A 26748-nucleotide genomic window follows, 5' to 3' on the forward strand; every position below is an offset into this window, starting at 1 on the left:
GAAAGTGGCTAAGAGCTAACAGTGACCTCCTATAGCAGGATACCTGTGTCATGCCCACACGTTTGTTAACCCCTCCATGTGCCCCTTCCCGACTATGTCCCAGAACAGGTAGTGCTCACCCCCCCTCCATTCCCTCTTACAAGATTAGGCATCCTGTTGCTGGGAGGAGTTGGGGAAGCCATCGAAGAATGCGTCAGGTGAGGAGTCATCGCCTCTATCACAAGTGGCGACTCCCCTGGCGTTTGTCCACAGTGCAGAATCGGGCTGCCTCTGGCAGACAATTTCTAAGGGCGCCAAACCTGCACAATACTCTGAACGTAACCTGGCCACGTGGTATGGCTCCCGCCGCCCGTACTCGAAAACAGATGGGCTCATCTGTTCACCACGGCACAGCATTGCGGGTCGCAGTGACAACAGCCACGCCCCTTCTGATCACCGCATCCTCATTAACAGTGAATCCAGCAACATTCAAGCCTCAACTATCAAACACGGTGATCACGTGACGCGTAACGCATCCCTAGAAACCACGTGACATGGCTCTCAGTATATAAGGAGCTCCTGATTGCTACACAGCGCTTCTCAACTGTTTGCTTACACTGTTTTGGAGCTCACCTGCATTCTTGTGCCTTGATCTACTGTTTTGACCACGGATTACGTATGAAGGACTTCTTTGCTGTTTCCTCTTGGTACTTCTGCTTTGACTCATTGAACTCTTGGAAAGACGGACCATGGACTGCTTCTTGGATAAGCTTCAGTTACCTCCTTGGCAAGTCATACCCAGACTCGCTTTTGACATTCTTGTGCTCCAGTTTCCAATCTCCAAGAGCATCCTACTCAGGTGTTACCAGTGTGGCAATCCCCATCTCCTCCTCTGGCTTCCTTGATCTCAGCCCACTGAGGGAACAGGTTTTACCCCACCATTTCGGCCTTTCCTCTAGTGGTTTCTGGTAGGTTACATTACTGCTTCTTGTTATTCAGCTTTGTTTGCCCTGTGTAATCCTGACCTTACTTGTCCCTTTTTCCTTACAGTAGTCATCTGGACCACGTGGGTATCCTGTTTCTCCACCTGTGGCCCTAATCCTCGAACAGCAAGTGACTATCTTCTTTTTGTTGGTTGCTTAGGGACGGATGTATTCTTGTTCCTCGCGACCATCAAGTCTTGACAGATTGAGAAGCCTTCATTGTCGCTCGGAGCATGGATGCTTCCGGTTCAGACCCAGTGACTGCCCTAGTTCAGGCCATTTCGGTTCTGCGGGCAGACATGACTGCCGCCATAGCGGCAATCCACCAACGCCTTGATACCATTCAGAGCGAACGCCATGCCTTGCCTGCTGATCCTGAATTTGGGGATCCCAAACCCTCGCCCAGCAGTTCCCAAAACCCAACACCTGCACCCACCCAAGTCATTGTCCCATCCCCATTCCCTTTGGCTGCCCCTGAGAAGTTCCATGGAGATCCCCGTAACTTCCGAACATTTCTCAATCAATGTAAGCTCCACTTCTTGTGTAGACCTCAATCCTTTCCCGATTCAACAACTAAAGCAGCCTTTACATTGTCACATTTGAGAGGCATTGTCGCTACCTGAGCTAATCCTCTGTTAGAAGAAGACAATCCAGCCTTGTATGATTTCGATCTACTCATTGCAGAGATGACCAAGGTATTTGATACCCAGCACAAAGTGCAGTCACGCGATCTGGAGTTACTAAACCTAACCCAAGGGACAATGTCACTAATTGATTACATCATGCGATGCAATCAATTGGCAGTGGAGCCTTCCTGGCCCGAAAATAAGAAGGCAGTTGTATTTTACAAAGGGTTGAGTGACGCAATGAAGGATGCTTTGGCTGTGGTACCATCACTGCCCTCCCAATATCAAGACCTGGTCGATCTGGCTCTCTAAGTGGACGCCAGACGTGCTGAAAGAAAATCAGAGGCAAGTTTTTCTTCAGGCAGGCCGGTTGTACCCCGAGCCTCCAGTTGAACCAATGCAGATAGGGGGGGATCGAGTCCAATCACGTCTGCAGAGGGAGAACGCAGACGGACAGAGAACGCCTGTTTCTACTGCGGCCTTAACGGCCAGTATGTTAGGGAATGTCCAAGACGCCCTCGACTCCAGTCTCCGGTTTTCGGAAACTATGTGGGCGAGCGATGAACAGATCCCCAAAACGACCATGCCTATGAACCTCACGAACAAACCCATTATGATTCAAGCTGTCCTATCTTATACCCCTGACATGGTTCATAACGGTGCGTATTGTTATTTATTCAGGTGCTACAGGGAATTACATAGATGGTGAATTAGCCATTTCCTTGAGTCTCCCTTTGCAATCTAAGACCCGACCAGCAGGTGCAAGCAGTGGATGGCACAGCCTTAATATCTGGACCTATTCGCCAACTAACAGCTCCTTTATGTTTGACACTACAAGAGACCCACAAAGAACTTGTTACTTTTGACCTAATAGCCACACCACAATTCGGCATCATTCTAGGAATTCCTTGGCTTTGGCTTCATAACCCTATGATTGATAGGGCTTCCGGTGATCTGTTCTTTGAATCAACATACTGTAAATCCACGTTTCTCACTCCCCAGAGGAGTGATGCTTCGCCTTCTCAATTATTAGGTGCAGTAGCACAACTCACATTGGATGAGGTTTCCCCCATGGATCTAGAAACTCGACAACACATAGTGGGTTCTTTGGTCTCCGGGATCCCTACAGAGTATACTGAATACCATGACGTTTTTGATAAGGGCTGTGCAGCGACGCTACCTCCTCACAGATCCTACAACTGCCCCATCGATCTGGTTCCTAATTGTCAGGATTAGTCCTGCGAATACTAAGGCAGCGAATATGGCAAGGGAAATGTGCACATAGGAACAACGACTCATGTATGCTAGAAGCCAGGAGTGCAAACAGAGTGTGATATTAAACCCAATATGTGAAAAGGGATGTGGGGTAAGCACCTGACCGCGAGGAAAGTCGGCAAGCGCCTTACCCCCAATTGCTGTTACAGGTACTGACAGCGCTAAACCCACGTAGAGGGCAAGCAATGACAGGATCTGTGAACTAACACTCTGATGGTATCAAATAAGGGAACTAAAGAACTGTACTCACAAGGACGAGAATAAACCTCTCGAACGTCAGCTAGCCCATGAATCCTGTTGATGAACTGGGACCCCGAGAGGCTAGAACAGCAATGGGAGAAGTAGGAAGGTCCAGAGGGCACGGGCTGTAGGTTGCCAGGGAGAGGTAGACTGTAGAACAGGGGGCCCAAGAGGACAAGGGCTGAAGGCAGCCGGAGCGAGGCAGGCTGCAGGGCAGGGAGCCCAGAGGACAAGGGCGGAGGCTGGAATGCAGCAGAGCGTGATCCGCTGTTATGTGGGGAGCCCGACAGGGCAAGGGTGAAGGCTGGAAGGCAGCCGAGAGTGATCCGCTGCAGAAAACTAAATACCTAAGTTGAAATAGTGATAACAAATAGTGAGGAAAACATAAGCATTCACACAGGAGCTAGCTAACAACCGCACACCACACCTAAAATCAAATGGGAAAATAAATGCAGAAGTGCTAAGGAAAACCTGGAATGGATCCCAAAAGAAGTAAGGATCAGGAGCAGGGAAAAAGCTAAATAACCAATGCAAACTTCTCCCTATCCTTCCAAGGAAAAGACAGGAAGCTAAAGAGGAAGGCTAAGGCATACGGGTTAACAGCAGCAAAGGACAGAGTCAAAGAAATACCAACTGGGCTGCATTTGAAAAGGGAAAGCACTGAGAAATGCTGCCTGTAAACAGAGGAAGGAAAAAAGGGAAACAAGGGAGCAGAAATCAATTAGAGCATGAATCAGAGATTCAGGGCGGAGGGAACAAGAAAACAGGAACCAGGACCTAGGTAAAAGGGCAAGGAACAGTGAACAAGGGACTAGTCAAAAACAGGAACACTGCAAACGATGACCAGCGCTGGACTGAAGTGAGACTGTGGCTTTTAAAGCTGCTAAACGAGCACACGCCTCAGGTGTGCTGACTGCTGCACCTGCAGCCACAGGTGTTGCTTATCCTCCACCCAACCTAGTCCTGCAAGGGTGGAGGTGGAGCAGGGGGCCAGGCATTCTGGGAAACACAGTCATTTGGTTAAAGAAGCATGCTGGCTGCCAAAGACCTGGAATGGATCCGGAAGGGAAGTAGTTTGGAAAATAGGGATTTTGCGCTCCCAATTCATTACAGCACTGTGGCATTAGGTTCGGAGGAAATGTCCAGCAAGGAATAAGCCCCAAAACATGCCCCCAAGTGGCGGGAACGGGAGCGAAGGGAGCGAGTCGTGACAGTATACCCCCTCCTACGGCCCTCTTCGGGTGCCCGCCACCCGCACGAGACTTCTTCTTTCCATGATGGGAGTGCTTTTTCTTTGGAGGTGGCACTGATGGAAATGGTGGCTTGTGGGCAAAGGCAGATGGGCTTCCATGATAGGAGTGCTTTGTCTTTGGAAGTGATACTGCTGGAATCGATGGCTTCTGGTGAGGAAGAGACTCATGGTTTGAAGAAAGGCATGAAGGACTTGCAAGACCTGAAGCAAAGTTGAAAGGTCCAGGAAGCTCAGTCACTGGGAGTGGACCCTTGTAAGTCTTTGAGGAGGGAGGCAGGCTGGTGCAACTTGCCTTAGACAATGGTAGAAGTTCTGTTAGCCTTTCTGCCGAGAGCGCACATGCGGGAGGTAAGGAAGTTGCTGGCTTCAGGAAATGTTCATGTTCAGCCATTAGAGAAGGTGGCGGCTGAGGTAGAGGTTCAGATCTTTTTCTGTCATCCATCTGGGAAAAGGCTTGTGGTTGAAAATGATTAAGGTTTGATTGCACGTTGGATACAACAGCAGGGACGTTTGGCATACTGATAGGAGTGATAGACACAGTACTTGGTATTTCAGGCACACTTGCAGAAGGAGCAATAACAGACACATCTTGAACTGCAGCAGTCATTCCCTTCCTTTGGCTACTAGCACCCAACTGGTGCTTCTTGGCGGAATTCTGTTGCACAAGTTCTGTAGGTAATACGCCGGTCTGCACCACCCCCTGTGCACACCCAGGTGAGTGGTTCTGACTCACCACTTGGTCTAGCTTGATGACTCTGAAGCGGGAGCTGGCAAAAGTCTCAAAATCTGATGCTGCATCTTTTGGAGGCTCTGATGCTAAAGTGAAGCAGTTGGGAGAATCGTCTTGTGGAAAAGGCTGGCATTCTGATGCTCCTCCTGAAGCAAAAGAAAGGCATTCTAAACGTTCATCGACAGTAAATGTTTGGGATTCAGGAGGACTGTCTGGAGCAGTAGAAAATACAGCAGGATCTGATGGTGTAGACAGGTATACCTCTGATGTTGGAAGCGAAGCTAAGCAGGATACCGGTGTATCATGAACTGAAGGCAAACAAGCAATAGACTCTGGAACTGAAGACATGCACATATGATGGACTACCGGAGGCTCTCTGGCTGAAGGATGATCTTCTGGATGAGTCACTGTAGACAGGCAGGCCAGAGGAAACTTTGAAGCGGAAGGCATGCAAGTTGGAGCCATCTCGGTAGCTGAATCCAAACATGTCAGGGTCATTGGGACTAACCCCGTGCATGGTGGAGGCTCTTGATGAAATGGCAGACATGGCAGTGGTTCATTGGTTGAAGACACGTGTACCAAAGATGACTGCAGGGCTGTGGATTGGATCATAGAAGAGTCAATGGTTGTAGGAGGACACACAGAAGTCTCAGAAGTTGATAGACACATTGGTGTCTCAGGAATGGAGGGCACCTTTAGGGCATTAGACTCCTTGGCTCCAGTAACCAAGGACTGAACTGTACCCTTGCGGTCCTTTTCTTTAGTGGGTGACACAGAGTCTCTTTCTTTGTGGAAGTCAAAATCAACCAGTGGAATCACCATAGTAAAGTCTCTGTTAATCAGGATTTCGTCAATTGTCCATTCCTCTGTCTTAGCTTCTGAAAGAGGCAGATTAACAATCAACAGTTCAGGATTCGCCTGCTGGTCTTTTGGTTCTGTATACTGTGGAATGAGTTCATCAGAACATGCAATCTGTACAGTCTCTGACTGTTTGTATTGATCAGAATTGGCAGAAGGAAGAGTGAACCCAGAGGTAAGATCGTCTTCCACATCAGCTTTAAACTCTACTTCAGTCTCAGCAGCTGTATCAAGAGCAGGACCTAAGCCTAGTGTAGTGACTGAATCTGTGTATGCCACCTTTGTGTATTGTGTTTGGAGATCAGAAGCTTGTATGTGTGCTAGCTCAGAATTATGACAGACTGCTACACAGGAAACTTTAGGTAAAGGAGTGGCTTGTAAATCTTCAGCTAACTGCAATCCCTGATAATCAGCAGAACAATTGTTAGAAACTGTGCCCAGGTTGAGCGCTGTGCTAGAAGAAAGACTTTCACTTCCAATAGATCTAACATATTGGCAATTATCATGATTTACCAAAGTCTCTGCACTCAGGGGCTGAACTGTGTTCACTTCATCAACATCAATGGATAAAGTCTGAGGTGTATTCAGGAATGCGTGCAAGATCTTATTCTCCTCTTGTAAAGAAATGAATTCTTGTGTTAACTCCTCAAGCTTGGCTCTTAGTATGCCCTGCATTAACTGTACATCACTATCAGTAGGCACAGGGGGAGGCATAGTAGCATCAGGGCTGGATCCTGCACTAGCAATCTGGATGTGCACCGATTGTGCACTGTCCTCTACTGCTTTCAGGTTCTGAGATTTATACTTTCTCATACTAACTTGGTCTGTGTTACCCTTAAGCAAACTATTGACCTTAGACCTCTTGACATTAGGGACTACCGTATGTACTTGTGCAAAGAAGTATTTGGACTGAGGGTAGAAAACAGAAGTTATGCAAGGAACCCCTCCATTCTTTATGTTTGTACCATGAAACTGTTCTATCTGAGGTGAAGCACAACTGGAATCATGGGTTTCAACAACCGAGGTACTCTTGTCTAATAAGTCTGACAGTGTGTTGTTTTCTACGGTTAAGGCTTGCGCTGACATAGAATCGGGATCAGAACAAAAGATCGAACTAAGATCAGGCAATGTAGGATGAGCCATCCTATGGGAAAAATACTCTGCTCGTAAATGCCCATTCGTGACAAGGAGTTCATTTAAACCAAGACTAGTGATTTGATTGTCACAGGTAAATGTAGGGGAAGCTTTCTGTACAAACTTGTTAGAGGCCTTGCTGCCTTTCTTTCTTAAACTTGCCATATTCAATGGGAATTTTGGGCTGGTCATTCTGTCAGGATTAGTCCTGCGAATACTAAGGCAGCGAATATGGCAAGGGAAATGTGCACATAGGAACAACGACTCATGTATGCTAGAAGCCAGGAGTGCAAACAGAGTGTGATATTAAACCCAATATGTGAAAAGGGATGTGGGGTAAGCACCTGACCGCGAGGAAAGTCGGCAAGCGCCTTACCCCCAATTGCTGTTACAGGTACTGACAGCGCTAAACCCACGTAGAGGGCAAGCAATGACAGGATCTGTGAACTAACACTCTGATGGTATCAAATAAGGGAACTAAAGAACTGTACTCACAAGGACGAGAATAAACCTCTCGAACGTCAGCTAGCCCATGAATCCTGTTGATGAACTGGGACCCCGAGAGGCTAGAACAGCAATGGGAGAAGTAGGAAGGTCCAGAGGGCACGGGCTGTAGGTTGCCAGGGAGAGGTAGACTGTAGAACAGGGGGCCCAAGAGGACAAGGGCTGAAGGCAGCCGGAGCGAGGCAGGCTGCAGGGCAGGGAGCCCAGAGGACAAGGGCGGAGGCTGGAATGCAGCAGAGCGTGATCCGCTGTTATGTGGGGAGCCCGACAGGGCAAGGGTGAAGGCTGGAAGGCAGCCGAGAGTGATCCGCTGCAGAAAACTAAATACCTAAGTTGAAATAGTGATAACAAATAGTGAGGAAAACATAAGCATTCACACAGGAGCTAGCTAACAACCGCACACCACACCTAAAATCAAATGGGAAAATAAATGCAGAAGTGCTAAGGAAAACCTGGAATGGATCCCAAAAGAAGTAAGGATCAGGAGCAGGGAAAAAGCTAAATAACCAATGCAAACTTCTCCCTATCCTTCCAAGGAAAAGACAGGAAGCTAAAGAGGAAGGCTAAGGCATACGGGTTAACAGCAGCAAAGGACAGAGTCAAAGAAATACCAACTGGGCTGCATTTGAAAAGGGAAAGCACTGAGAAATGCTGCCTGTAAACAGAGGAAGGAAAAAAGGGAAACAAGGGAGCAGAAATCAATTAGAGCATGAATCAGAGATTCAGGGCGGAGGGAACAAGAAAACAGGAACCAGGACCTAGGTAAAAGGGCAAGGAACAGTGAACAAGGGACTAGTCAAAAACAGGAACACTGCAAACGATGACCAGCGCTGGACTGAAGTGAGACTGTGGCTTTTAAAGCTGCTAAACGAGCACACGCCTCAGGTGTGCTGACTGCTGCACCTGCAGCCACAGGTGTTGCTTATCCTCCACCCAACCTAGTCCTGCAAGGGTGGAGGTGGAGCAGGGGGCCAGGCATTCTGGGAAACACAGTCATTTGGTTAAAGAAGCATGCTGGCTGCCAAAGACCTGGAATGGATCCGGAAGGGAAGTAGTTTGGAAAATAGGGATTTTGCGCTCCCAATTCATTACAGCACTGTGGCATTAGGTTCGGAGGAAATGTCCAGCAAGGAATAAGCCCCAAAACATGCCCCCAAGTGGCGGGAACGGGAGCGAAGGGAGCGAGTCGTGACACTAATGGAGAGATACTGAAGGGTAGAATATACTCCTTAAACTCATAAGAAAAGATATTGAAAGAATACATACAAAACGCTTTGAAATTGGGCCACATACGTCATTCTATCTCTCCAGCCTCTAGTCCTATCTTTTTTGTCCCGAAACGCAAAGGAGATCTACGTCCCTGCATTGATTATCGGCACCTGAACGCCATCACCATAAAAAAACACCATAAAAAAATCGATACCCCCTTCCCCTTATAGGCCCACTATTGTACCGGTTAACCCACGCATCGGTATACACCAAGTTGGACCTTAGGGGAGCATACAATCTGATTCGGGTACGCAAGGGAGACGAGCGGAAGACGGCTTTCTGTACACGTTATGGGTTGTACAAATACACTGTCATGCCCTTCAGATTATGCAACGCCCCAGCCACATTCCAGCGATTCATGGGCGACATATTCAATGATATCCTTGATACCTTCGTGGTCATCTATCTAGATGACATTTTGATTTTCTCAGCCTCCATGCAAGAACATGTGGGACATGTAAGAGAGGTCCTTTCACGTCTCCGTTTACACTCACTACATGCTAAACCTGAGAAGTGCTTATATCACGTTCAGTAAGTGGATTTCTTGGGTTTTCGCATATCTCTGGGGGGTTATCAATGAACGATTCTAAAATCAGTGCGGTACTGGACTGGCCGGTGCCCACATCTGTCAAAACCCTGCAGTCCTTTCTTGGCTTCGCCAATTTTTATAGACGCTTTATTTCTGGCTTTTCTGACATCACGGCCCCTCTTACGGCTCTTACTAGTCCACACATGCTCTTTCTATGGACCAATGTACAACACGAGGCCTTCGACAGACTGAAAGCCGCTTTTACCTCAGCCCCTATCCTTCAACTTCCAAACCCAGATCAATCATTCATAGTGGAAGCTGATGCCTCCTCCTTTGCTATAGGGGCCGTTCTATCCCAGAGATGTCCTACCACGGGTTGTTTACATCCTATCGCTTTTCATTCACGCAAATTTACTTCTTCTGAGCTGCATTACACAGTTACTGAGAAAGAACTCCTGGCCATCAAAGAAGCTTTCAGTGTCTGGAGGCATCATCTTCTTGGAGCCGCTCACCACGTCTTTGTTTTCGCTGACCATAGGAACCTACAAGATCTTGCCTCCATGAAACGTGTAAACAGTGGACAGGTTCGATGGCATTTGTTTTTGCGGCATACGATTTTATCATCAAACATAGACCTGGCACCACGCACCAAAAAGTAGATGCCCTATCTCGATCTCCTGGGGGCGTTTCACTTCCGTGTTTCCCGGACACGCTGCTTGAGAAGACACATGTAGTATGCGTCTGTACCCCAACTCCTGATCTCTTGACCTCGATTCGCCAATGGGTGTCATCCAATCCTGAACTACTGAATGACTGGGGTTTGATCCTACATGAAGGCCTTCCGTCTTAGTTGTTCTTGCCAACACCGGGTACACGCAATCTGGCTCTGGAATGGTCCCATGATGCCCCCATTAATGGCCATCTGGGCCAGAGGAACACTCTCGGCCTATTACAGAGATGGTGTTAGTGGCCCACTATGAGAAAGGATGTAGATGCCTATGTCAACACATGTTCTGTTTGGGCCCAGAGTAAAGCTAGAAAAGGTCGACCACTAGGGTTGCTTCAACCACTTCCGGTGCCGCCTCATCCATGGCATACCTTTACCATGGACTTTGTTATGGACCTGCCCAAGGCCAAGGGGTTGGATACAATATGGGTAGTGGTAGATTCATTTACTAAAATGGCTTGTTTTGTTCCATGTTCTGCTCTTCCCACGGCCCCAAAATTGGCTGACATGTTCTTTAGGGAAGTATTTTGTTTATTTGGTCTACCCACAGTTCTTATTTCGGATTGTGGCACACAATTTATGTCTAAATTCTGGAAAGCCCTTACCAGTCCCATAGGTATTGACGTCCGTTTCTCTTCTTCTTACCATCCCAAAACGGACAGACAAACCGAGAAGGTGAATCAGGTCATGGAACAATATTTACGTTGTCTCACCCTCCAGAATCAGCAGTCCTGGCACCAGTTGGTACACTTAGCTGAATTTGCCTACAACAATGCCCCTCACTCTTCTTTGGGTACCTCCCCTTTATTTGCTATGTATGGTCTACACCCCCACACTCTGCCAATCCCAGACATCGCTTCTTCTTCAGTCCCTGCTGCTACTGCTTGTGCCCGTAACTTGCCCTGCTGCATTCCCAGACTATTACCCATCTCCTCGAGGCGCAGGAATCTATGAGATTGGCAGCCAACAAGGAACGCGCCCCAGAACCGTCTTATGCCCTAGGTGACAGGGTGTGGCTCTCCACTAGGCACCTGCATCTTTCTGGTTCATGTAAACTGTTGCCTTGGTTTGTGGGTCCTTACAAGGTGTTGGGGGTTGTAAATCCTGTAGCCATTAGGTTGGCGGTACCCTCTTCTTGGCGCATTCAACCCGTGTTTCATACCTCGTTATTGAAGCTTTGTCTCCCTGCTTCTAGGTTGCTGTCACCCCCTTCTCCGGTTTCGGTGGGCGTGGTTGAGGAATACGAGTTTAATGCCATCTTGGGTTCCCGTGTCTCCAGGGGTCGTTTGTATTACCTAGTGGACTGGTTGGGTTTTGGCCCCGAGGAGAGGCCATGGGAGTTGGCCACGACTGTGCATTGCCCCCGTTCGGTGTCCCGGTTTCATTGTGATAATCCGTCCTGCCCACGGGTTCGTGGGCCCTTAGGGGGGGATTCTGTCATGCCCACACGTTTATTAACCCCTCCATGTGCCCCTCCCCGACTATGTCCCAGAACAGGTACTAGGTCTCGTGCTCACCCATCCTCCATTACCTCTTACAAGATTAGACAACCCGTTGCTGGGAGGAGTTGGGGAAGCGTCGGAGAATGCATCAGGTGAGGAGTCATCGCCTCTATCCCCTGGCGTTTGTCCACACTGCAGAATCGGGCCGTCTCTGGCAGACAATTTCTAAGGGCGCCAAACCTGCATGATACCCGGAACGTAACCTGGCCACGTGGTATGGCTCCCATCGCCCGTACTCCAATACAACAGACGGGCTCATCTGTTCACCAGGGCATAGCATCACGGGTCGCCGTGACAACTGCCGGCCACGCCCCTTCTGATCACCGCATCCTCATTGAACAGTGAATCCAGCAACATTCAAGCCTCTAATATACAACTCGGTGATCACGTGACCCGTAACGTGCCCTACAAACCACGTGACATGGCTCTCAGTATATAAGGAGCTCCCGATTGCTACATGGCGCTTCACAACTGTTCGCTTACACTGTTTTGGAGCTCACCTACGTTCTTGTGCCTTATTCTACTGTTTGGACCACGGATTACGTATTAAGGACTTCTTTGCTGTTTCCTCTTGGTACTTCTGCTTGGACTCATTGAACTCTTGGAAAGACTGACCACGGACCGCTTCTTGGATAAGCTTCAGTTACCTCCTTGGCAAAGTCATACCCGGACTCGCTTTTGACATTCTTGTGCTCCAGTTTCCAACCTCCAGGAGCATCCTACTCAGGTGTTACCTGTGTGGCAATCCCTATTTCCTTCTCTGGCTTCCCTGATCTCAGCCCACTGAGGGAACAGGTTTTACCCCACCATTTCGGCCTTTCCTCTAGTGGTTTCTGGTAGGTGACATTACTGCTTCTTGTTATTCAGCTTTGTTTGCCCTGTGTAATCCTGAACTTACTTGTCCCTTTTTCCTTACAGCAGTCTTCTGGACCACATGGGTATCCTGTTTCTCCACCTGTGGCCCTAATCCTCGAACAGCAAGTGACTATCTTCTTGCTGTTGGTTGCTTAGGGACGGAGGTATTCTTGTTCCTTGCGACCATCAAGTCTTGACAGTCATGCACCTGCTTTAACAATAATGATCCCTATATACCAGCCAAGGCCAGCTCATCATGTGACTCCGCCATAGTGGAAGTACTTGATAGCAACAAGTTCAGATGCAAAGGTAATGAAAAGATCTCCAAAATGAAAGGGTTAACATTTGTCTGAATATCAATAACTGGGTCTCTGATGGAAGCCATGCATGCCACATCATACCGCTTTTTGTTTTTGTTACAAACAAGAAATAAACAGTTTATTAAGACCAACTCACATGAGAAAAATAATCATTCAAGAATGGCAACAAACTACAGTTATATGTGCTGATGGTTTGAAACTTTGGTATAAGTTATTTTTCATATTTTCAAATGCCCCCTTCTCAAAACAGAGAAGCATAGAAATATCTGTTGACAGACACGTTCAAACAGGGTAAAAATCAGGTTATATGTATGAATGTCAGTTGTGTGGGAGATATGAGTCCATAAACCAAAATAGGCTACCTGAATGAATTCCAGAATGAAAGTGAAAAGAACTTTCTCAGAAAGTTTAACAACATGATCTGACAATCTCTTCTTTTTAATGCACACGTTAGGGCAGCGGGGACCGCCATTACGATCAGGTCAGTGCCAATCAAGGGGGAACTTGTCGGTTAGGGATGCACTGAACATGCAGTTTTAATTCAGACTAGTAACCATCTGGCCAAAATCTATCAATTAATACGTCTAACACGGTGAACTGCAGCAATCACGCGTGCATACATGCAACACCATTTCAGGAACAATATGAATAACGCCCAGCAGGCAATCGATGCAGCTACACTAGACACAATTAACAACTCCTCCCAATACAGAAAACCCGATAATACCAACAGAAACCATCTCAGCTCGATTATCAAAGAATCCTTTATCAAACTAGTGAAAGAGAGTAATAAGGTCAGATCACCCACTGGCCACTGCCTGCCGGACATTTTCAAAAACAGACTCATCAAGGACATCCCAGCTTACTATTTCTGCAAATTCATGAACTGATCATTGGAAACTGGAATAGTACTAAAGGCTTGTAAAGCTGGCTACATTCAATATCTCCTAAAGAACACTGAAGAAAGAGTAGAGGACCTAAGTACAGGCGCAGATCCAATGTAGCCCACGGGGCCAAAGTCATGGATGACTGCGTATACAAAGCAATCCTTGAACATGTGGAATCAAATAAGGGGGGTGTCCAGATGTTTCCTGCTATAGACACCACTTCCTAAAAACAATCGTTAAAGCCTCCTGCTATGTATATGCATGGCGTGCAGCATTAACATGAATCCCTGTGGATCCCACCTCGTTTTTGCAGGAGAAAAACCATTATAGTATTCATAGGAATTCCAGCATCTGCAGCGAGGGCGCAGATGCGAGTGGATTTGCGCCTGATAACTGTTGGGGGGAGGCAAGAGCTGACTTTATGCTCCATCTCTCCCCTACACGCGGCAAAAGCATGAACAATCCAGACATCCCAACGCCCACATCAAAACGCCCCCCATGTGTTTACTAGCGAGATGTGCCTATGTTATCGTCTCTGACAAATTCTCAAAGGCATTACTAATGGAAAATGACTGATGTACAACTAAAAACATCTACAGTTAAGATAATGTACATGGATTGCTTTCACAACTGTGGAGCAGTTGTCATCCACTATGCTTTTGTAAATAATTGCTCGAAGAACCATTTCTTATTAATGCACATGTCATGTAGGTGTTAAGGAATGGTAACACATATTTCATAGAACATATTGTTTTAAACTATGAACATGCAGTAATATCATGAATGTATGAAACGACCACATACCTTAAGTGTCTCTTTCTTAGCGAATTTAGACGTGGGGGACAAGCACTCCTTATCGGATCCATTGCAAAACTTGTATTCCGACTAAAACAGAAAAAGACATTACACTTTTAAAACTTCAACTTTCCCAATTAGTAACACACTTCAAAATCAATTGTTTTCATGGGGTTTGTAGTTCTTTGACTGCTTGCTTTTATGGTTGTGTTAAATTTTGATTGGCTGCTCGAGAAGTAAAGAGTTGAGTTGAGCATGATCCTTCGCCTCTGTGTCTTCAATAGAATCATGACTTTCTATTACAATAGTATTGAAAATCTGTAATCAGCAATACACACAATGGGCCACTCGGAAAGGGAAAGACGATCAGGAACAACAACTAGAGTATTGAATATAAAATATATACCATATACCCAACACTTGAAGGGTATTTTCACAAAGTTAAGAGTACGATTCTGAATGACTGGAAGCTTTACAAACTCAAGGAGGGGTCATTATTGTGGGATAACTGCCTGTCCTGAAGTAATGGCCTGAGGCAAAGCTGAATGCAACAACTTAGTGAAGAGAAATCGCCCAGAGTAATAACGCAAACTCCCAAGCTCTTCAGGGCTATTAGCACATTGTGGCAGCAGCATTACAGGTCATTGAGTTGTGTTGCAGCAATAAGATGGTTTGCTGTCAATAACAGAGATTGACAACATTGCAAGCATTCTGATTGGCTTAGAAATTACACAAGTTCTATTTGTTGCAGATGTTTTTCCTCACTTCACTTTTCAATCTTCAGCTAAGCGTGGTTCTCTTCCCTTTATTCTTGGGGGCTCTTTCAAGTCATTTCTACTCATTGCTCCTTCATATCTCATCATACTTTGCCCTTTAAGTGTGAGGCTCTTCAAAAACGGAGAGGGGGACTGCTTTTAATAGGAAATATAAGATGATATGGCATCGGGGGGGGGGCAGTATCAATATTTTTACTCATAGGGGGGCTTGGAATAAAAATGTTTGAATACCACTGCATTAAACAATACCTACTGTCTTTACTGCTAGCCTGTTGCCTCCCTTAAATTTACATCAGAAAAGAGGAATTACCCGCCATCTTGTATTCCTTGAAGCTTCTGGAGTGCCCCGCAGCAACACAACCATTTATTGGCACATCTTCAACTGCTCTGACCCAGCAAAACCCATCTCCTGAGATGGCAGGTTTTTTTCCTGTGTTACACGCTACACTACAGGTATGTTTAAGCCACCTGACAATAAGGGGTTTGCATGGGAAGCCCACATTACAAGGTTCCATATGCATTGTTCATCGGGCAGTCCAATCAGATGGCCGCCCATGCTTAGGAAAGGATAGAAGCAGCATCGTGCGTCTGGGGTAAGTTTAATTCACAGATGGCATGCGGCATGGTTGTAGCACACACCAAATAATATAAGAAGACAATAATTGTTTTTAAAAACAAAAACACTTTTCCCATACCATCCATTTATCCCAAACTGTAAGATAATGGAAAAACCCTTTATGACTATCTATTCCTTTTTTAAAGCCCTTTCTTGTTTGGTGAATAACAGCTCTTCACTCCCAACAATTAAAAGCATGAGATGTTCTGCCTCGTCTTCCACATCAGCCACTGGCTGGGTTTGAGTTTACGTACAAACATTGTAGTGAGTTCTGCAAACTCCCCATATTAACATGCAGGGGTAGCGGCCCATTATGGATGGGGATTTTAGGATCTCCTGGGACCGCTGTTAATCGGGGAATGCTACAAAACCTACAAGGAGGTCTCAACAGAGTAGAAAGACTTAAGGGACTACAGGTCCCATGAGGCACCTACAACATGGAATCCTCAATGGTGACAGTGTACAGAAAACCGCAAGCGTGTGCAGTGTTCGAAACCACTTAAAAAGACACGGTAGAGGCTGCACTGTGAATCCACAGCAACCATTCTGAATGCGAGTTAGCTGCAGAGAGAACAAGATTCAGAAGCATAACCACGCAGCGTGTTAGTGGCTCCAGGGAACGCCAGGATGAGTGAGAGATGGTAGACGTGGAACCATATATGGGCGCATTCTGCAACGTGATAAGATCCAAGATGGCAGCGGTTTTCATGTAGTACTTTAAACCTGTGAGGGCCAGCATTATAGAAAGCCTGTTGCTTAATTAACCACTCAGTTTTCCAGATTCAAACTTTCGAACAGAAACAACCAAATGGGGTGAGGAGCAACAGCAGCCACAGGGGGAGGACGATAAAAGGGACTCGAAAAACCCAGTCAAGAGGAACATCTGAGGGATACAGGTGTATCCAAACATGCTCCCTTTTAACTAGGGGAGAATGTGAGGAAGCAGGAACAACTGAAGGCTGCTGCATTGTGGAACCCTGTGGATCTATGTGATCCTGTCTGTCCTCTCTGATCCTGCAGATCTATGTGATTCCTACCTGCCATCCAATCCTGGTGTACTTCCAATGATCTCAGCCTCAACGCCAGCAAGACTGCAATCCTTCTTATTGGGACTCCTGCTCCCTCCTCCTTCCCCTCACTCTGGCCATCTTCTATAGGCTCTCCCCCTTCTCCATCATCTGAAGCCATAAAACATGGCGTCATCTTCGACTCCTCTCTATCCTTCCTGCCTCACATTCTGGACCATGCCAAGAAGGCCCATTTTCAACTCTGCCTCTCAAAGGAATTCTTCCTTTCCTCACTTTCCCCCAGAAGCTCAAAGTCTCCAGAGCGCTGGTTCTCTCTTGGCTAGACTACTGCAATAGCCTTTTCCTTAATCTACCCTCTTCTTCTCTATGACCCCTCTAGCTAATCCAGAATAGGGCTGCAAGTCTTATCCTTGGCCTCAAGCCCAGGGGCTGCATCTCTCCAGCCCTAAAAACTCTCCACTGGCTCCCGGTTGCTGCAAGAATCACATGAAAATCCCTCGGAATCATTCACAAGAGTGTCTGTGGCGGGGGACCACACTATCTGCAACTTGCTCTCACCAAGTACTCTCTCCAGACTGTAATGTTTTTCCGGCACAACTCTCTGGGTGTCAAGCGCGTCGCTAAACAGCGAGCTAGTGGCCGCTCTCTTTCCTCAGAAGACTCCCTCTTATGGAACAGCCTCCCCTTCCTCTTTGTCTTGAGCCGGATCGCCTCAAATTATGAAAGCTCCTCAAGACTTTCCTCTTCACCTCCTCCTTCCCTTCCTCCCTCCCTCCTCTGCTAAACCCCACAGTTGCTGAGATTGGTGACCAGGGTCCTTATGTGTCCTCCTAGACCCTGGCCTCCCACCCCCAATCGCCTTCCTCCTCCCGCCGCTCCCAGCACTTGCATCGGCACCCTCTGGCCTATGCCACCACACGCCTGCTCTTATTTATTGGCAGCTGGACCCCTCACATAGGCACTTATAGCTGCTCACCCCCTAGCACTTCCCTCCTGTACACCTAGCACTTACCCCACCCCTTTCACTCGCTCATCCCTCTCTCTCTGCACTTGCATGTTCTGAATGTTCACAAGGCCTAGTAGGTCCGTCTCTATCTTTTATTGGTTTTATTTATTTTTCATTCCAATGTTCCCTCCATGTTGCCTGAGGGCACTTTGAAACACAATTAACTTGATGTATAAGTGCCTTACAAATGCCCACAAATAAACAAATAAATAAATGCCAAAAAAATCTGCGCATCACCAAAATGACGAGTCTTTTTTTTGTTTTACCCCATTTCATGGCAGATTACCCCTGCAGACCATCAAACCCCCCACATTTATTATTAACTTGATCCACTCCCAACATATATATGCAGTGAAATGGGGCTGTGGAAATGGGGCATTTTGGGATGCGTCGGGATGGGATACACAGTGATGGGGTGATACTGGACCCTGCTAGGTGGCAGAAGGGACTGTTAAGTGTCAGAAGAAAGAGCCATGGTGGAAGAGTTTAACCCCTTGATGCTGTCCATAAGAAAGACAAACACAGCAGGTAACCTTCTGTGAATTTGGGGAGGTACAACCCAGCACCTAAACCTGCAACTAGAAGGTATAAGCTGTGCCTGTGGCAGAGGGGCAAAAGGAAAGAATTTCAAAAGCCTGATAAGAAACCAAAGAGAGACAGCAGGGCTTTAGAGAGGAGCCCAACGGTGAAAGGAAACAATAAGAGACCAGTGACTGGAAACATCGCCTAAAAGGTAAATCCAGTTTTCTCTTGATGCCAGTGGCAAAAATGGATCTCCCACTTGCATGGGGAGGTAAATGGAGAAGACAAGACCAGATCATCAGTTTCTACAAAGAAGGAGAAAACAAGAACATTCAACCAGAGTGCCAGGACGGTGTCCAAAGGAGGAGACGACAGGTGGAAGCAGAGACAGTGAGGAGGATCTTGTTTTATTTTAACTTTGGTATGGCCTCCTGAAGATCAGGGAATTTGTGAACATTTTATTTCAGCCGAAGCAGCCAGGATGAGGACGTAGTAAGGGCATGTTTTGGACTTTTTGATAGGCATTCTTATTGAAATATTAAGTTGTAGAAAACAGTGTTTTAAGGGAGATACATACTTTTAAAGAGAGGGAAGTTGACACCAGAAATAGGGGGACGAGAGTCAGGTAACTGTAAAAGGGGATCACCAGTGTATATTGTCCAGACCCTTGCACTTTTGATAATGGCTATTAATTCTAGTCTAGTCTAGTAGGCACACAGGGAGGCATGTACCCTTATCCCACCTTTCCTATGTTGATAATGAACAAAAGTTAAAACATATTCTGTTGTCTCTTGTGTCTCACTACTCGAAACAAACACGGGTGGTGTTCGAAATTGAGGAAACTAACGGCCTGCAGCCAAAATGTAAGTAAAAAACGCGTTTGTTATGAGAGCCGAAATTCTAGCCAAATAATAACGCATGGATTTGGAAACAAAATAAGATCTGTGACAAGCTGGCAAATAAGAAAGTTTACTAATAAAAGAAGTATATAAATGCTGCATACATGCTCAATATGATACCGGTACCAACTACTGGATGTTAATGTTTAGTGGGTGCTAAACAACCGCAATTACTTAAACAGTGACATTGCAACTCTCTGCAGTCATAGGTTGCCATTATGGGTTCTGTTGCAGAGGCATCGATATAGAATGACCGCCCGGTCACATTATAAAGGTGACGCCCCTTTAAAACACAAGAAGAATATAAGGAAAAGAGCACGTGGAACTGCGACCGATTTCTGAGTGTGAAGGTCAGTAACACATTGAACATCCTAAAAACTAGTGTTTAAGGTAAAAAAAAAAAGTATGAAAATATGACACATACAATTTATTATGCGTCACATATAAGAAGAAGGGACATCATCCCTCATCTGGGAAGTAATTAAACCTGAAAAAATTAAAAAGGCAGCCTCCCGCTATATAAAAGGAAGAAATGAACCGTTTGTGATATGAACAAGCTCTAATCCGACCCTGTCTATACATCAGGTCATTCTTTCACAATATTGGGGTTTATATGACCCACATGCCTTTTCAGTTTGGGTTTTAAGATACAATTTGTATGTTTTTCATTGTAGTGACTGTAGTGAAAGAACCAAGGGGTTTCTGTGATTAATTTGTCAACCCTAAGAAATACACCTGCCTGAAGAGGGACAGAATAAAAAGAAAAGACACAAGGGACAGTGTCTAATGTACTTCTTTGGCTGAAGCATATGTAGACACATCCAGTGGATATATAATAAAAATCCTAGACTATGAGAGACGACAATAGCCACCCCTCTGTTCAGTAATTGAAATGAAATAATAGTTGAATTGACAAATATACAACATCTAGTAGAAACAAAAAAAGGTCATTTTGTGTGCATATAATTTATGTGTCACATGCTAACCCCACCATTTGGCAAAATATTGATTTAATAAGTCATTGACGATTTGTATTATTTTATGTATATGTGCCTTGCGGAAAGTGCACATGAGTAATCTTAATGGTTTTTACCTGTGATATATTGATTCATGAATAAACTTTGTGTTAAAGTGAAATAACTGGCAAGACATGGTAGATGTATTTTAACTAATTCAGCAAATAACACTAACGTGAAAGACAGTCCGTTATGCAGCGGATGTAGAGAGAGGTAACCAGCCTTACTTCATTACTGTTTCACTACTCCGACTACCTGCATGGTGTCAGAAGTAGGACCTGTGCCTTGAGGCCACGCATACGAGATTTAAATGTGTGGCATAGAGGACATTATATTTGGACCTATCCCAGGCCTTAAGCCCAGCCTGAGAAGCCCAATGATCTGATCGGCCCCCTTTTGAGACCTGACAACTTACAGAAACCAGAAAGTCAGAGGAATCTGGGATTTGAGTGGGAAAGTAAGCTGTCTACCGATCAAGAAAAGCTGGATCAGGGGGAATAATTTTTTCCCCAGAGACCTATAACCCAGGAAATTACCCAATCCATAGGGCCCCCATGGGATACCCAATCTCTTAAGGACCAGCTTTTAACGGTGCCAGACATATTGTGATTCCAGTAAGAGCCATACAGCCACCCCCCCTAGAAAACCTGCTAGGAAAGCTGGTGGCAGGGCAGTCTTCCACTGCTAGTTGGTGTCAGTTCAACCAATATGCCTCCCTGTGGGAAGTTGAGGTGGGATACCTTTTGCCCATTACTCATCAGAGAATATGGTAACCCCTACTAAGAGGCCCAAAACGAGGAGAAAGACTTAAGGAATTCCAGGTCCCAGGACACACTTCTATCATGGGAGCCTCAATTGAAAAAGTATACAGAAAGCCGCACGCCTGTGGACCATCCTATGAAGACCTTAAACTGCCTCAAACATGTCTCAAAATAACTAACACCCCATATGGACAGAGGGAGAGCCACACAGTATGGGAAGGGGAGCACGGCACAACCTGATTTGCTTCACCCGAGGGAGTTTAGGTGAGACCTTGTGGTCCTTCTACCCCTCACGATAATCTCTTCAAGGAAGTTCCAACACAGGAGAAACACTTATTGGACTACAGGTCCAGGAAACAAATACATCAGCGGAGCCTCAATGAAAACAGTGTATAGAAAACCGCAAACCCGCAGAGCATTTGAAAGTGCTTAAAAAGACATGAATTGGGCTGCAACTCCAGTACCAAAACAGTTAGTCTGAACGTACATTTGTATTATCTGTAGAGAAAAGAAGACATGGAACCATACCCAAACAGAGGATTAGCGTCTCTGGAGACATGTCCCGGACGAGAGAGAGATAGGAGAGGTGGAAATGCACAAGGCATGCTCAGCAGTGTGATAAGAACTAAGATCATGGTCACATCTCACTTGAAAACCTTTGCAGACACAGTTTACATAAACCCAGGGCCATTACTTAATAAACCAATCACTCTCCCAGATTCAAACTTCAAACAGAAACAACCGTCAGTGGATGAAGAGCAAGACCAAGCCAAGTATAAAAGATACCAGAAAAAAACCAGTTGAGAGAAAGTCCCAGGGGGATATGGATGTATCTGCCCCTCCTTCCTTGATACTAGGAGATAACTTGAAGTAAGAACAAAAGAAGGCTACTGATTGGTGGAACCCTGCCCAATGAGAACCCACAGAGGGGGGAGAAATACATATCTTTCTTGCAAATGACCAAAGAGATCCAAAGAGGATGCCAACCATGAAAGGAAGAAGTAAGAGACCATTTAAATTGCTTATCCTCGAATGCCTAAATGAAGGAAAAACCCATAATAAGTCTATTAGTGTCTATGAAGAACTGACTAGGGCTATTGCCATAACGGTAACAAACCAGGCAACTTAAAAACACCTTCATCGTGGTAAGGCTGGTTTGACACTAACTAAACTAGCAGGGAAAGCTCTTAGGGATGCCCTATGGGCCCAGCCCAGGAACTGGAACTGGGTCATAGAAAAGAGAAAGGAATATAAAAGAGCATGCTGTGTGCGTAAGCAAGAACTTGAACTTGCTGCATGCGAGGAACTCCTGGAAGCTGTGGAAAACAAGAATACAAGGGCTTTTTGGAAGATGGCAAAAGCAGGCAACCCCTCCCTTAACCATTCCCTAGAGTCAAATGTGCAAGCCTTGGTGTTAAGACGGATTTCTGAACTCTGTCCTGGTGGCGCAGAAGTTCAGAAGGCCAACCTAATTACTTGGAACTGGGTAACCTCTGGACGAGCCAGACCAATCAAGGTAGCGATCGCGGCTGTCAAGACTAGGTCTCAAGAGAGGTGAGGGTGACTGAAAGCCCGCAATGAGCAAACAAAGCAAGATCACTTACAAACTACTCCAAACAGTTGTTATATTAAAAATATATACACATTTATTTCAAGGCCTTTAAAACAATGACCGTACCGAGAAAATCACAATATAACGATAGTAAACCAACACATACCATATCAACACAATATATATACAAATACAACAAGTCTCAAGCGTTATATGCACGAAATATGTAGTCCACCTAAAAGGGAGGGAAAACAGGCAGTGCGCAATAATGCTTAGACCCAGTTCGCCTTCAGAGGCACCTAACTAGATGGAAGTCTGAGCCCTGCGAAGAGTGGAGCCTTGTGCTCAAAAGTACCTGCACGCGCTGGTGCCAACGGGCAAAAGGAGAAGCTCTTCGAGGGAAATCAGGCAGTTCAGTTTAGTGCACAAAAGAAGAAGAACAAGTTCCGCGACTCGAGTGCAGCCTCCACAGTGGGCAGAAGCAGAGCGCAAGTACGGAAAAGGGTGCTGTTTGACACAGCGGGGAAAAGCAATGGGCTCCTGCAGGAGGGCGACCAGATCCTAGCTATGCTAACACTCGCCCCTCCCAGACTATGGACAGGGGGAACTAATCCACCCCTGGATGAGTCTCTTGTTCAGGTCGGTTAAACATTCTGGACAACCCATCAGCATTGCTATGTTTGACACCTGGCCTATGCTCAATAGTGAAGTCGAAGCCTTGTAGACTTATGGACCACCTAAGCAACTTTGGATTCTCCCCCTTCATGTTCATTAGCCACTTTAAGGGCTTATGGTCAGTTTGCACAGTGAAGTGGGTCCCATAGAGGTAGGGCCTCAGCTTCCTTAGGGCCCACACAACAGAGAAACATTCTTTCTCTACCGTGGACCATCTGAGCTCTCTGTCCTTAAGCTGGCGGCTAATAAAACCAAAAGGGTGTTCCTTACCCTTCTCATCTACGTGTGATAGTACAGCTCCTATCCCAGTGTCAGAGGCGTCCGTCTGCACGATAAAAGGTCTTTGATAATCAGGGGCCCTGAAGACAGGGGCCTGGCACAAGGAGTCTTAAGCCATTGAAGGCCTTCTCACACTCGTTGGTCCAAGTTACCTTCTTGGGTTTCTTCGGAGTTGTGAGGGCTGTCAGAGGGGCAGCTATGGTGCCATAGTCTGCCACAAAATTGCAGTAATACCCCGTGAGTCCTAAGAAGGCTCTCACTTGGGTTTGCGTAGTGGGGGTAGGCCAGTCTTGTACTGCTTGTACTTTACTGGGAAGAGGCTGTATCCTCCCTCCACCTACTTCATGTCCAAGGTAAACCACTGAGCCTTGTCCAATCTGGCATTTACTAGCCTTTATGGTCAGTTGTGCTTTCTGAAGAGCCTGGAGCACAATCCCGAGGTGTTTCACATGGTCTTCCCAGGTGGCACTGAAAACTGCTATATCGTCCAGATATGCAAGACAGAATTCGTCCAACCCATTCACAAGTCTCTGGAAAGTGGCAGGTGCATTCTTCAACCCGAACGACATTACCCGGAATTGGTAAAGGCCGTCTGGAGTAGAAAATGCTGTCTTCTCCTTGGCATGTTCTGCTAAAGCTATTTGCCAATAGCCAGCAGTGAGGTCAAACGTGCTGAGGTACTTGGAGGCACCCAAAGTATCCACCAGCTCATCTGTTCGAGGCTAGGGGTGTGCATCTGTCTTGGTGACAGCATTCAGAGCCCTGTAATCCACGCAGAACCTCAATTCAGAAGTGCCTGCCTTTGGAACCAAAACCACAGGGCTGGACCAAGGACTACTAGAGGGTTCAATCACCCCAAGGTCTAACATCTTGTTGACCTCGGTCTTAATATAAGACCGTACTTTGTCTGACATCTTGTATCCCCTACTTTTGGTAGGTACAGTGTCTCCTGTGTCAATGTTATGTTTGCACCAGGGTGTCAAACCAGGCGACTGTGAAAACAGGGGGGAAAACTGCCTAAGCAAACTTTTCACCTCAGCCTGCTGATCAGAAGTCAGGTGAGGGGCCACTCGGACACCCTCAAAGGAGCTATCTGAAGGACCGCTTTGGAACAGGTCGGGGAGAGGTTCAGACTCCTCTTCCGCAACATCTGAAGCCAGTAGCAGTGCTGCGATTTCGACTCTTGGGACGAAAGCCTTCAGCCTATTCACGTGAAACACTTTTGGAGCCTGTCCAGGCCTTCCAAGGCCCACTAAATAGTTAACCTCACCCAGGGGCTCCACCACTGTGTAAGGGCCTGACCATTTGTCCTGTAAAGCTCGAGGCCTTATGGGATTCATGATCAGGACTTGCTGACCAGGTGTGAAGTTGATGAGGGAAGCTTTCTGGTCGTACCAATGTTTCACCAGCGCTTGTCCTGCCTTCAATTTATCACTAGCCAAGCCCATCAGAAGTACCATCCGTTTTCTGAGCCCTAGCACATAATCAACTACGTTGGTAGTAACAGGGGGAGTGGGCATCTCGCATCCCTCTTTGACGATGGCTAAGGGTCCCCGTACGGGATGACCGAACAGAAGTTCGAAGGGGCTGAAGCCAACACTCTCCTGTGGTACCTCTCGGTAGGCAAACAGTAAGCATGGTAAAAGAAGATCCCATTTTCTTCTCTGAGGTTCCTCCAGAGCACCAATCATGCTCTTTAACGTTCTGTTGAAACGTTCCACCAGACCATTGGTCTGGGGGTGGTATGCAGAAGAGAACTTGTAGGTGACCCCACATTCTTTACACATAGCCTGCATATACTTCAACATAAAGTTGCTGCCACGATCCGACACAACATCTTTAGGGAAGCCAACCCTAATAAATATGCCAAGTAAAGCTTTTGCATCTGACTTGGCAGTTACAGTTTTCAATGGGATGGCCTCAGGATATCTGGTTGCATGGTCGACCAGCACCAGGATAAACCTATTGCCCGAGGATGTTTGCGGGTCAAGGGGACCAACGATGTCGATCCCTACCCTTTCAAATGGTACCCCCACAACTGGGAGCGGTACCAACGGAGCTTGGATTGTCGCGCCAACCTTACCAGACAACTGGCAGGAGGCACAACTCCTGCATTGACTTTCTACCTGCACCCCCATCTTGGGCTAGTAGAAGTGCATGGATAACCTTTGCTTGGTCCTCTTCATACCAAGGTGACCAGCAAGGGGACCTTCATGCGCCAACTGCAGGAGGAAGGGCCTAACAGCAAGGGGAACCACCAACCTCCTATGGTCTCCTTCTGTAGACTCTGTGGGCTCACTATACAGGAGTCCACCTTCCCAATAAATCCTATGCGTCCCAGGAGGTTCACCCTCAAGCTGGGAGCAGGCCTGTCTCCTTAGGCCTTCCAGAGATGGGCACTCACGTTGGCCTTTACTGAATTCGTCCCTATCAGGACCTCCTTCAACTAACAAGTATTTTAGTTCAGGATGTTCGTTGGGGTCAAATACTTCAGGCATCGCCACCTCCTCGTCAGGCCCGGGTGATTGACCAACTTCCTCCACCGCAGTGGTAGGCGAGCTCGGGGGAATATTCTCTTTCCCTCGTCTTGACTTGTCGACTCCTTTCGCCTTGGGTTTCCCCTTCGGCTGGGGCGGCGTATTGGTCTTGGCCAATGCTGCCCGTGCTTGAGACCGTGTGTAGGGTCTTTCGGCAGTGTCTCCTACGAGCCCTAAAGCTCTGAGATCATTACCTAACAAGACCTTTCCCGGGACGTTTCTCTGAATGCTCACTGGAATCCTGACTGCTGTACCATTTAAAGTAAGATTTACAGGTATTACTGGGAACATACGGAGTGGGCCGTCAGCCAACTTAGTGGGCATCAGAGTAGCACTGGCAACTTCCTCTGAGTCTACCAAGGTAGAATCCACTACAGTGCGACTGCACCCACTATCCCTAAGAGCTGGAGTATCTACTCCATTGATCAGCACACTGTCTTTAAAGTAGTGCTTGGTATTATCCGGAATCCTAGCATAAGCCTCTGCGACTTTAAGCTCCCAGGAGACCAGGGACACTAAAACTACCTCAGTCTCTATCCCGCTGGGAAATGAGTCTGAGGAGAAGTATGCTCCTGTAATCTCTTCTTCCTCGTAGGAGGAGAAGGCCAGATTAGCG

The 26748-nt window shown here is 46.6% G+C and overlaps 1 protein-coding gene across 11 annotated transcripts in view; it reads right to left on the reverse strand.

Moving 5' to 3' along the window:
- The window catches only part of OSBPL5 (oxysterol binding protein like 5), a 1112782-nt gene that overhangs the window by 390864 nt on the left and 695170 nt on the right, over positions 1–26748 (reverse strand). For all 11 annotated transcript variants that reach the window (XM_069624153.1, XM_069624161.1, XM_069624156.1 and 8 more), the window contains one exon: positions 14475–14555. In XM_069624153.1, the coding sequence (XP_069480254.1) occupies positions 14475–14555 (81 nt within the window). The remainder of the gene's footprint in view (positions 1–14474; positions 14556–26748) is intronic.

The sequence above is a fragment of the Ambystoma mexicanum genome, chromosome 11 (genome assembly GCF_040938575.1).
Source record: "Ambystoma mexicanum isolate Mex_15411 chromosome 11, UKY_AmexF1_1, whole genome shotgun sequence".
Lineage (NCBI taxonomy): Eukaryota > Metazoa > Chordata > Amphibia > Caudata > Ambystomatidae > Ambystoma > Ambystoma mexicanum.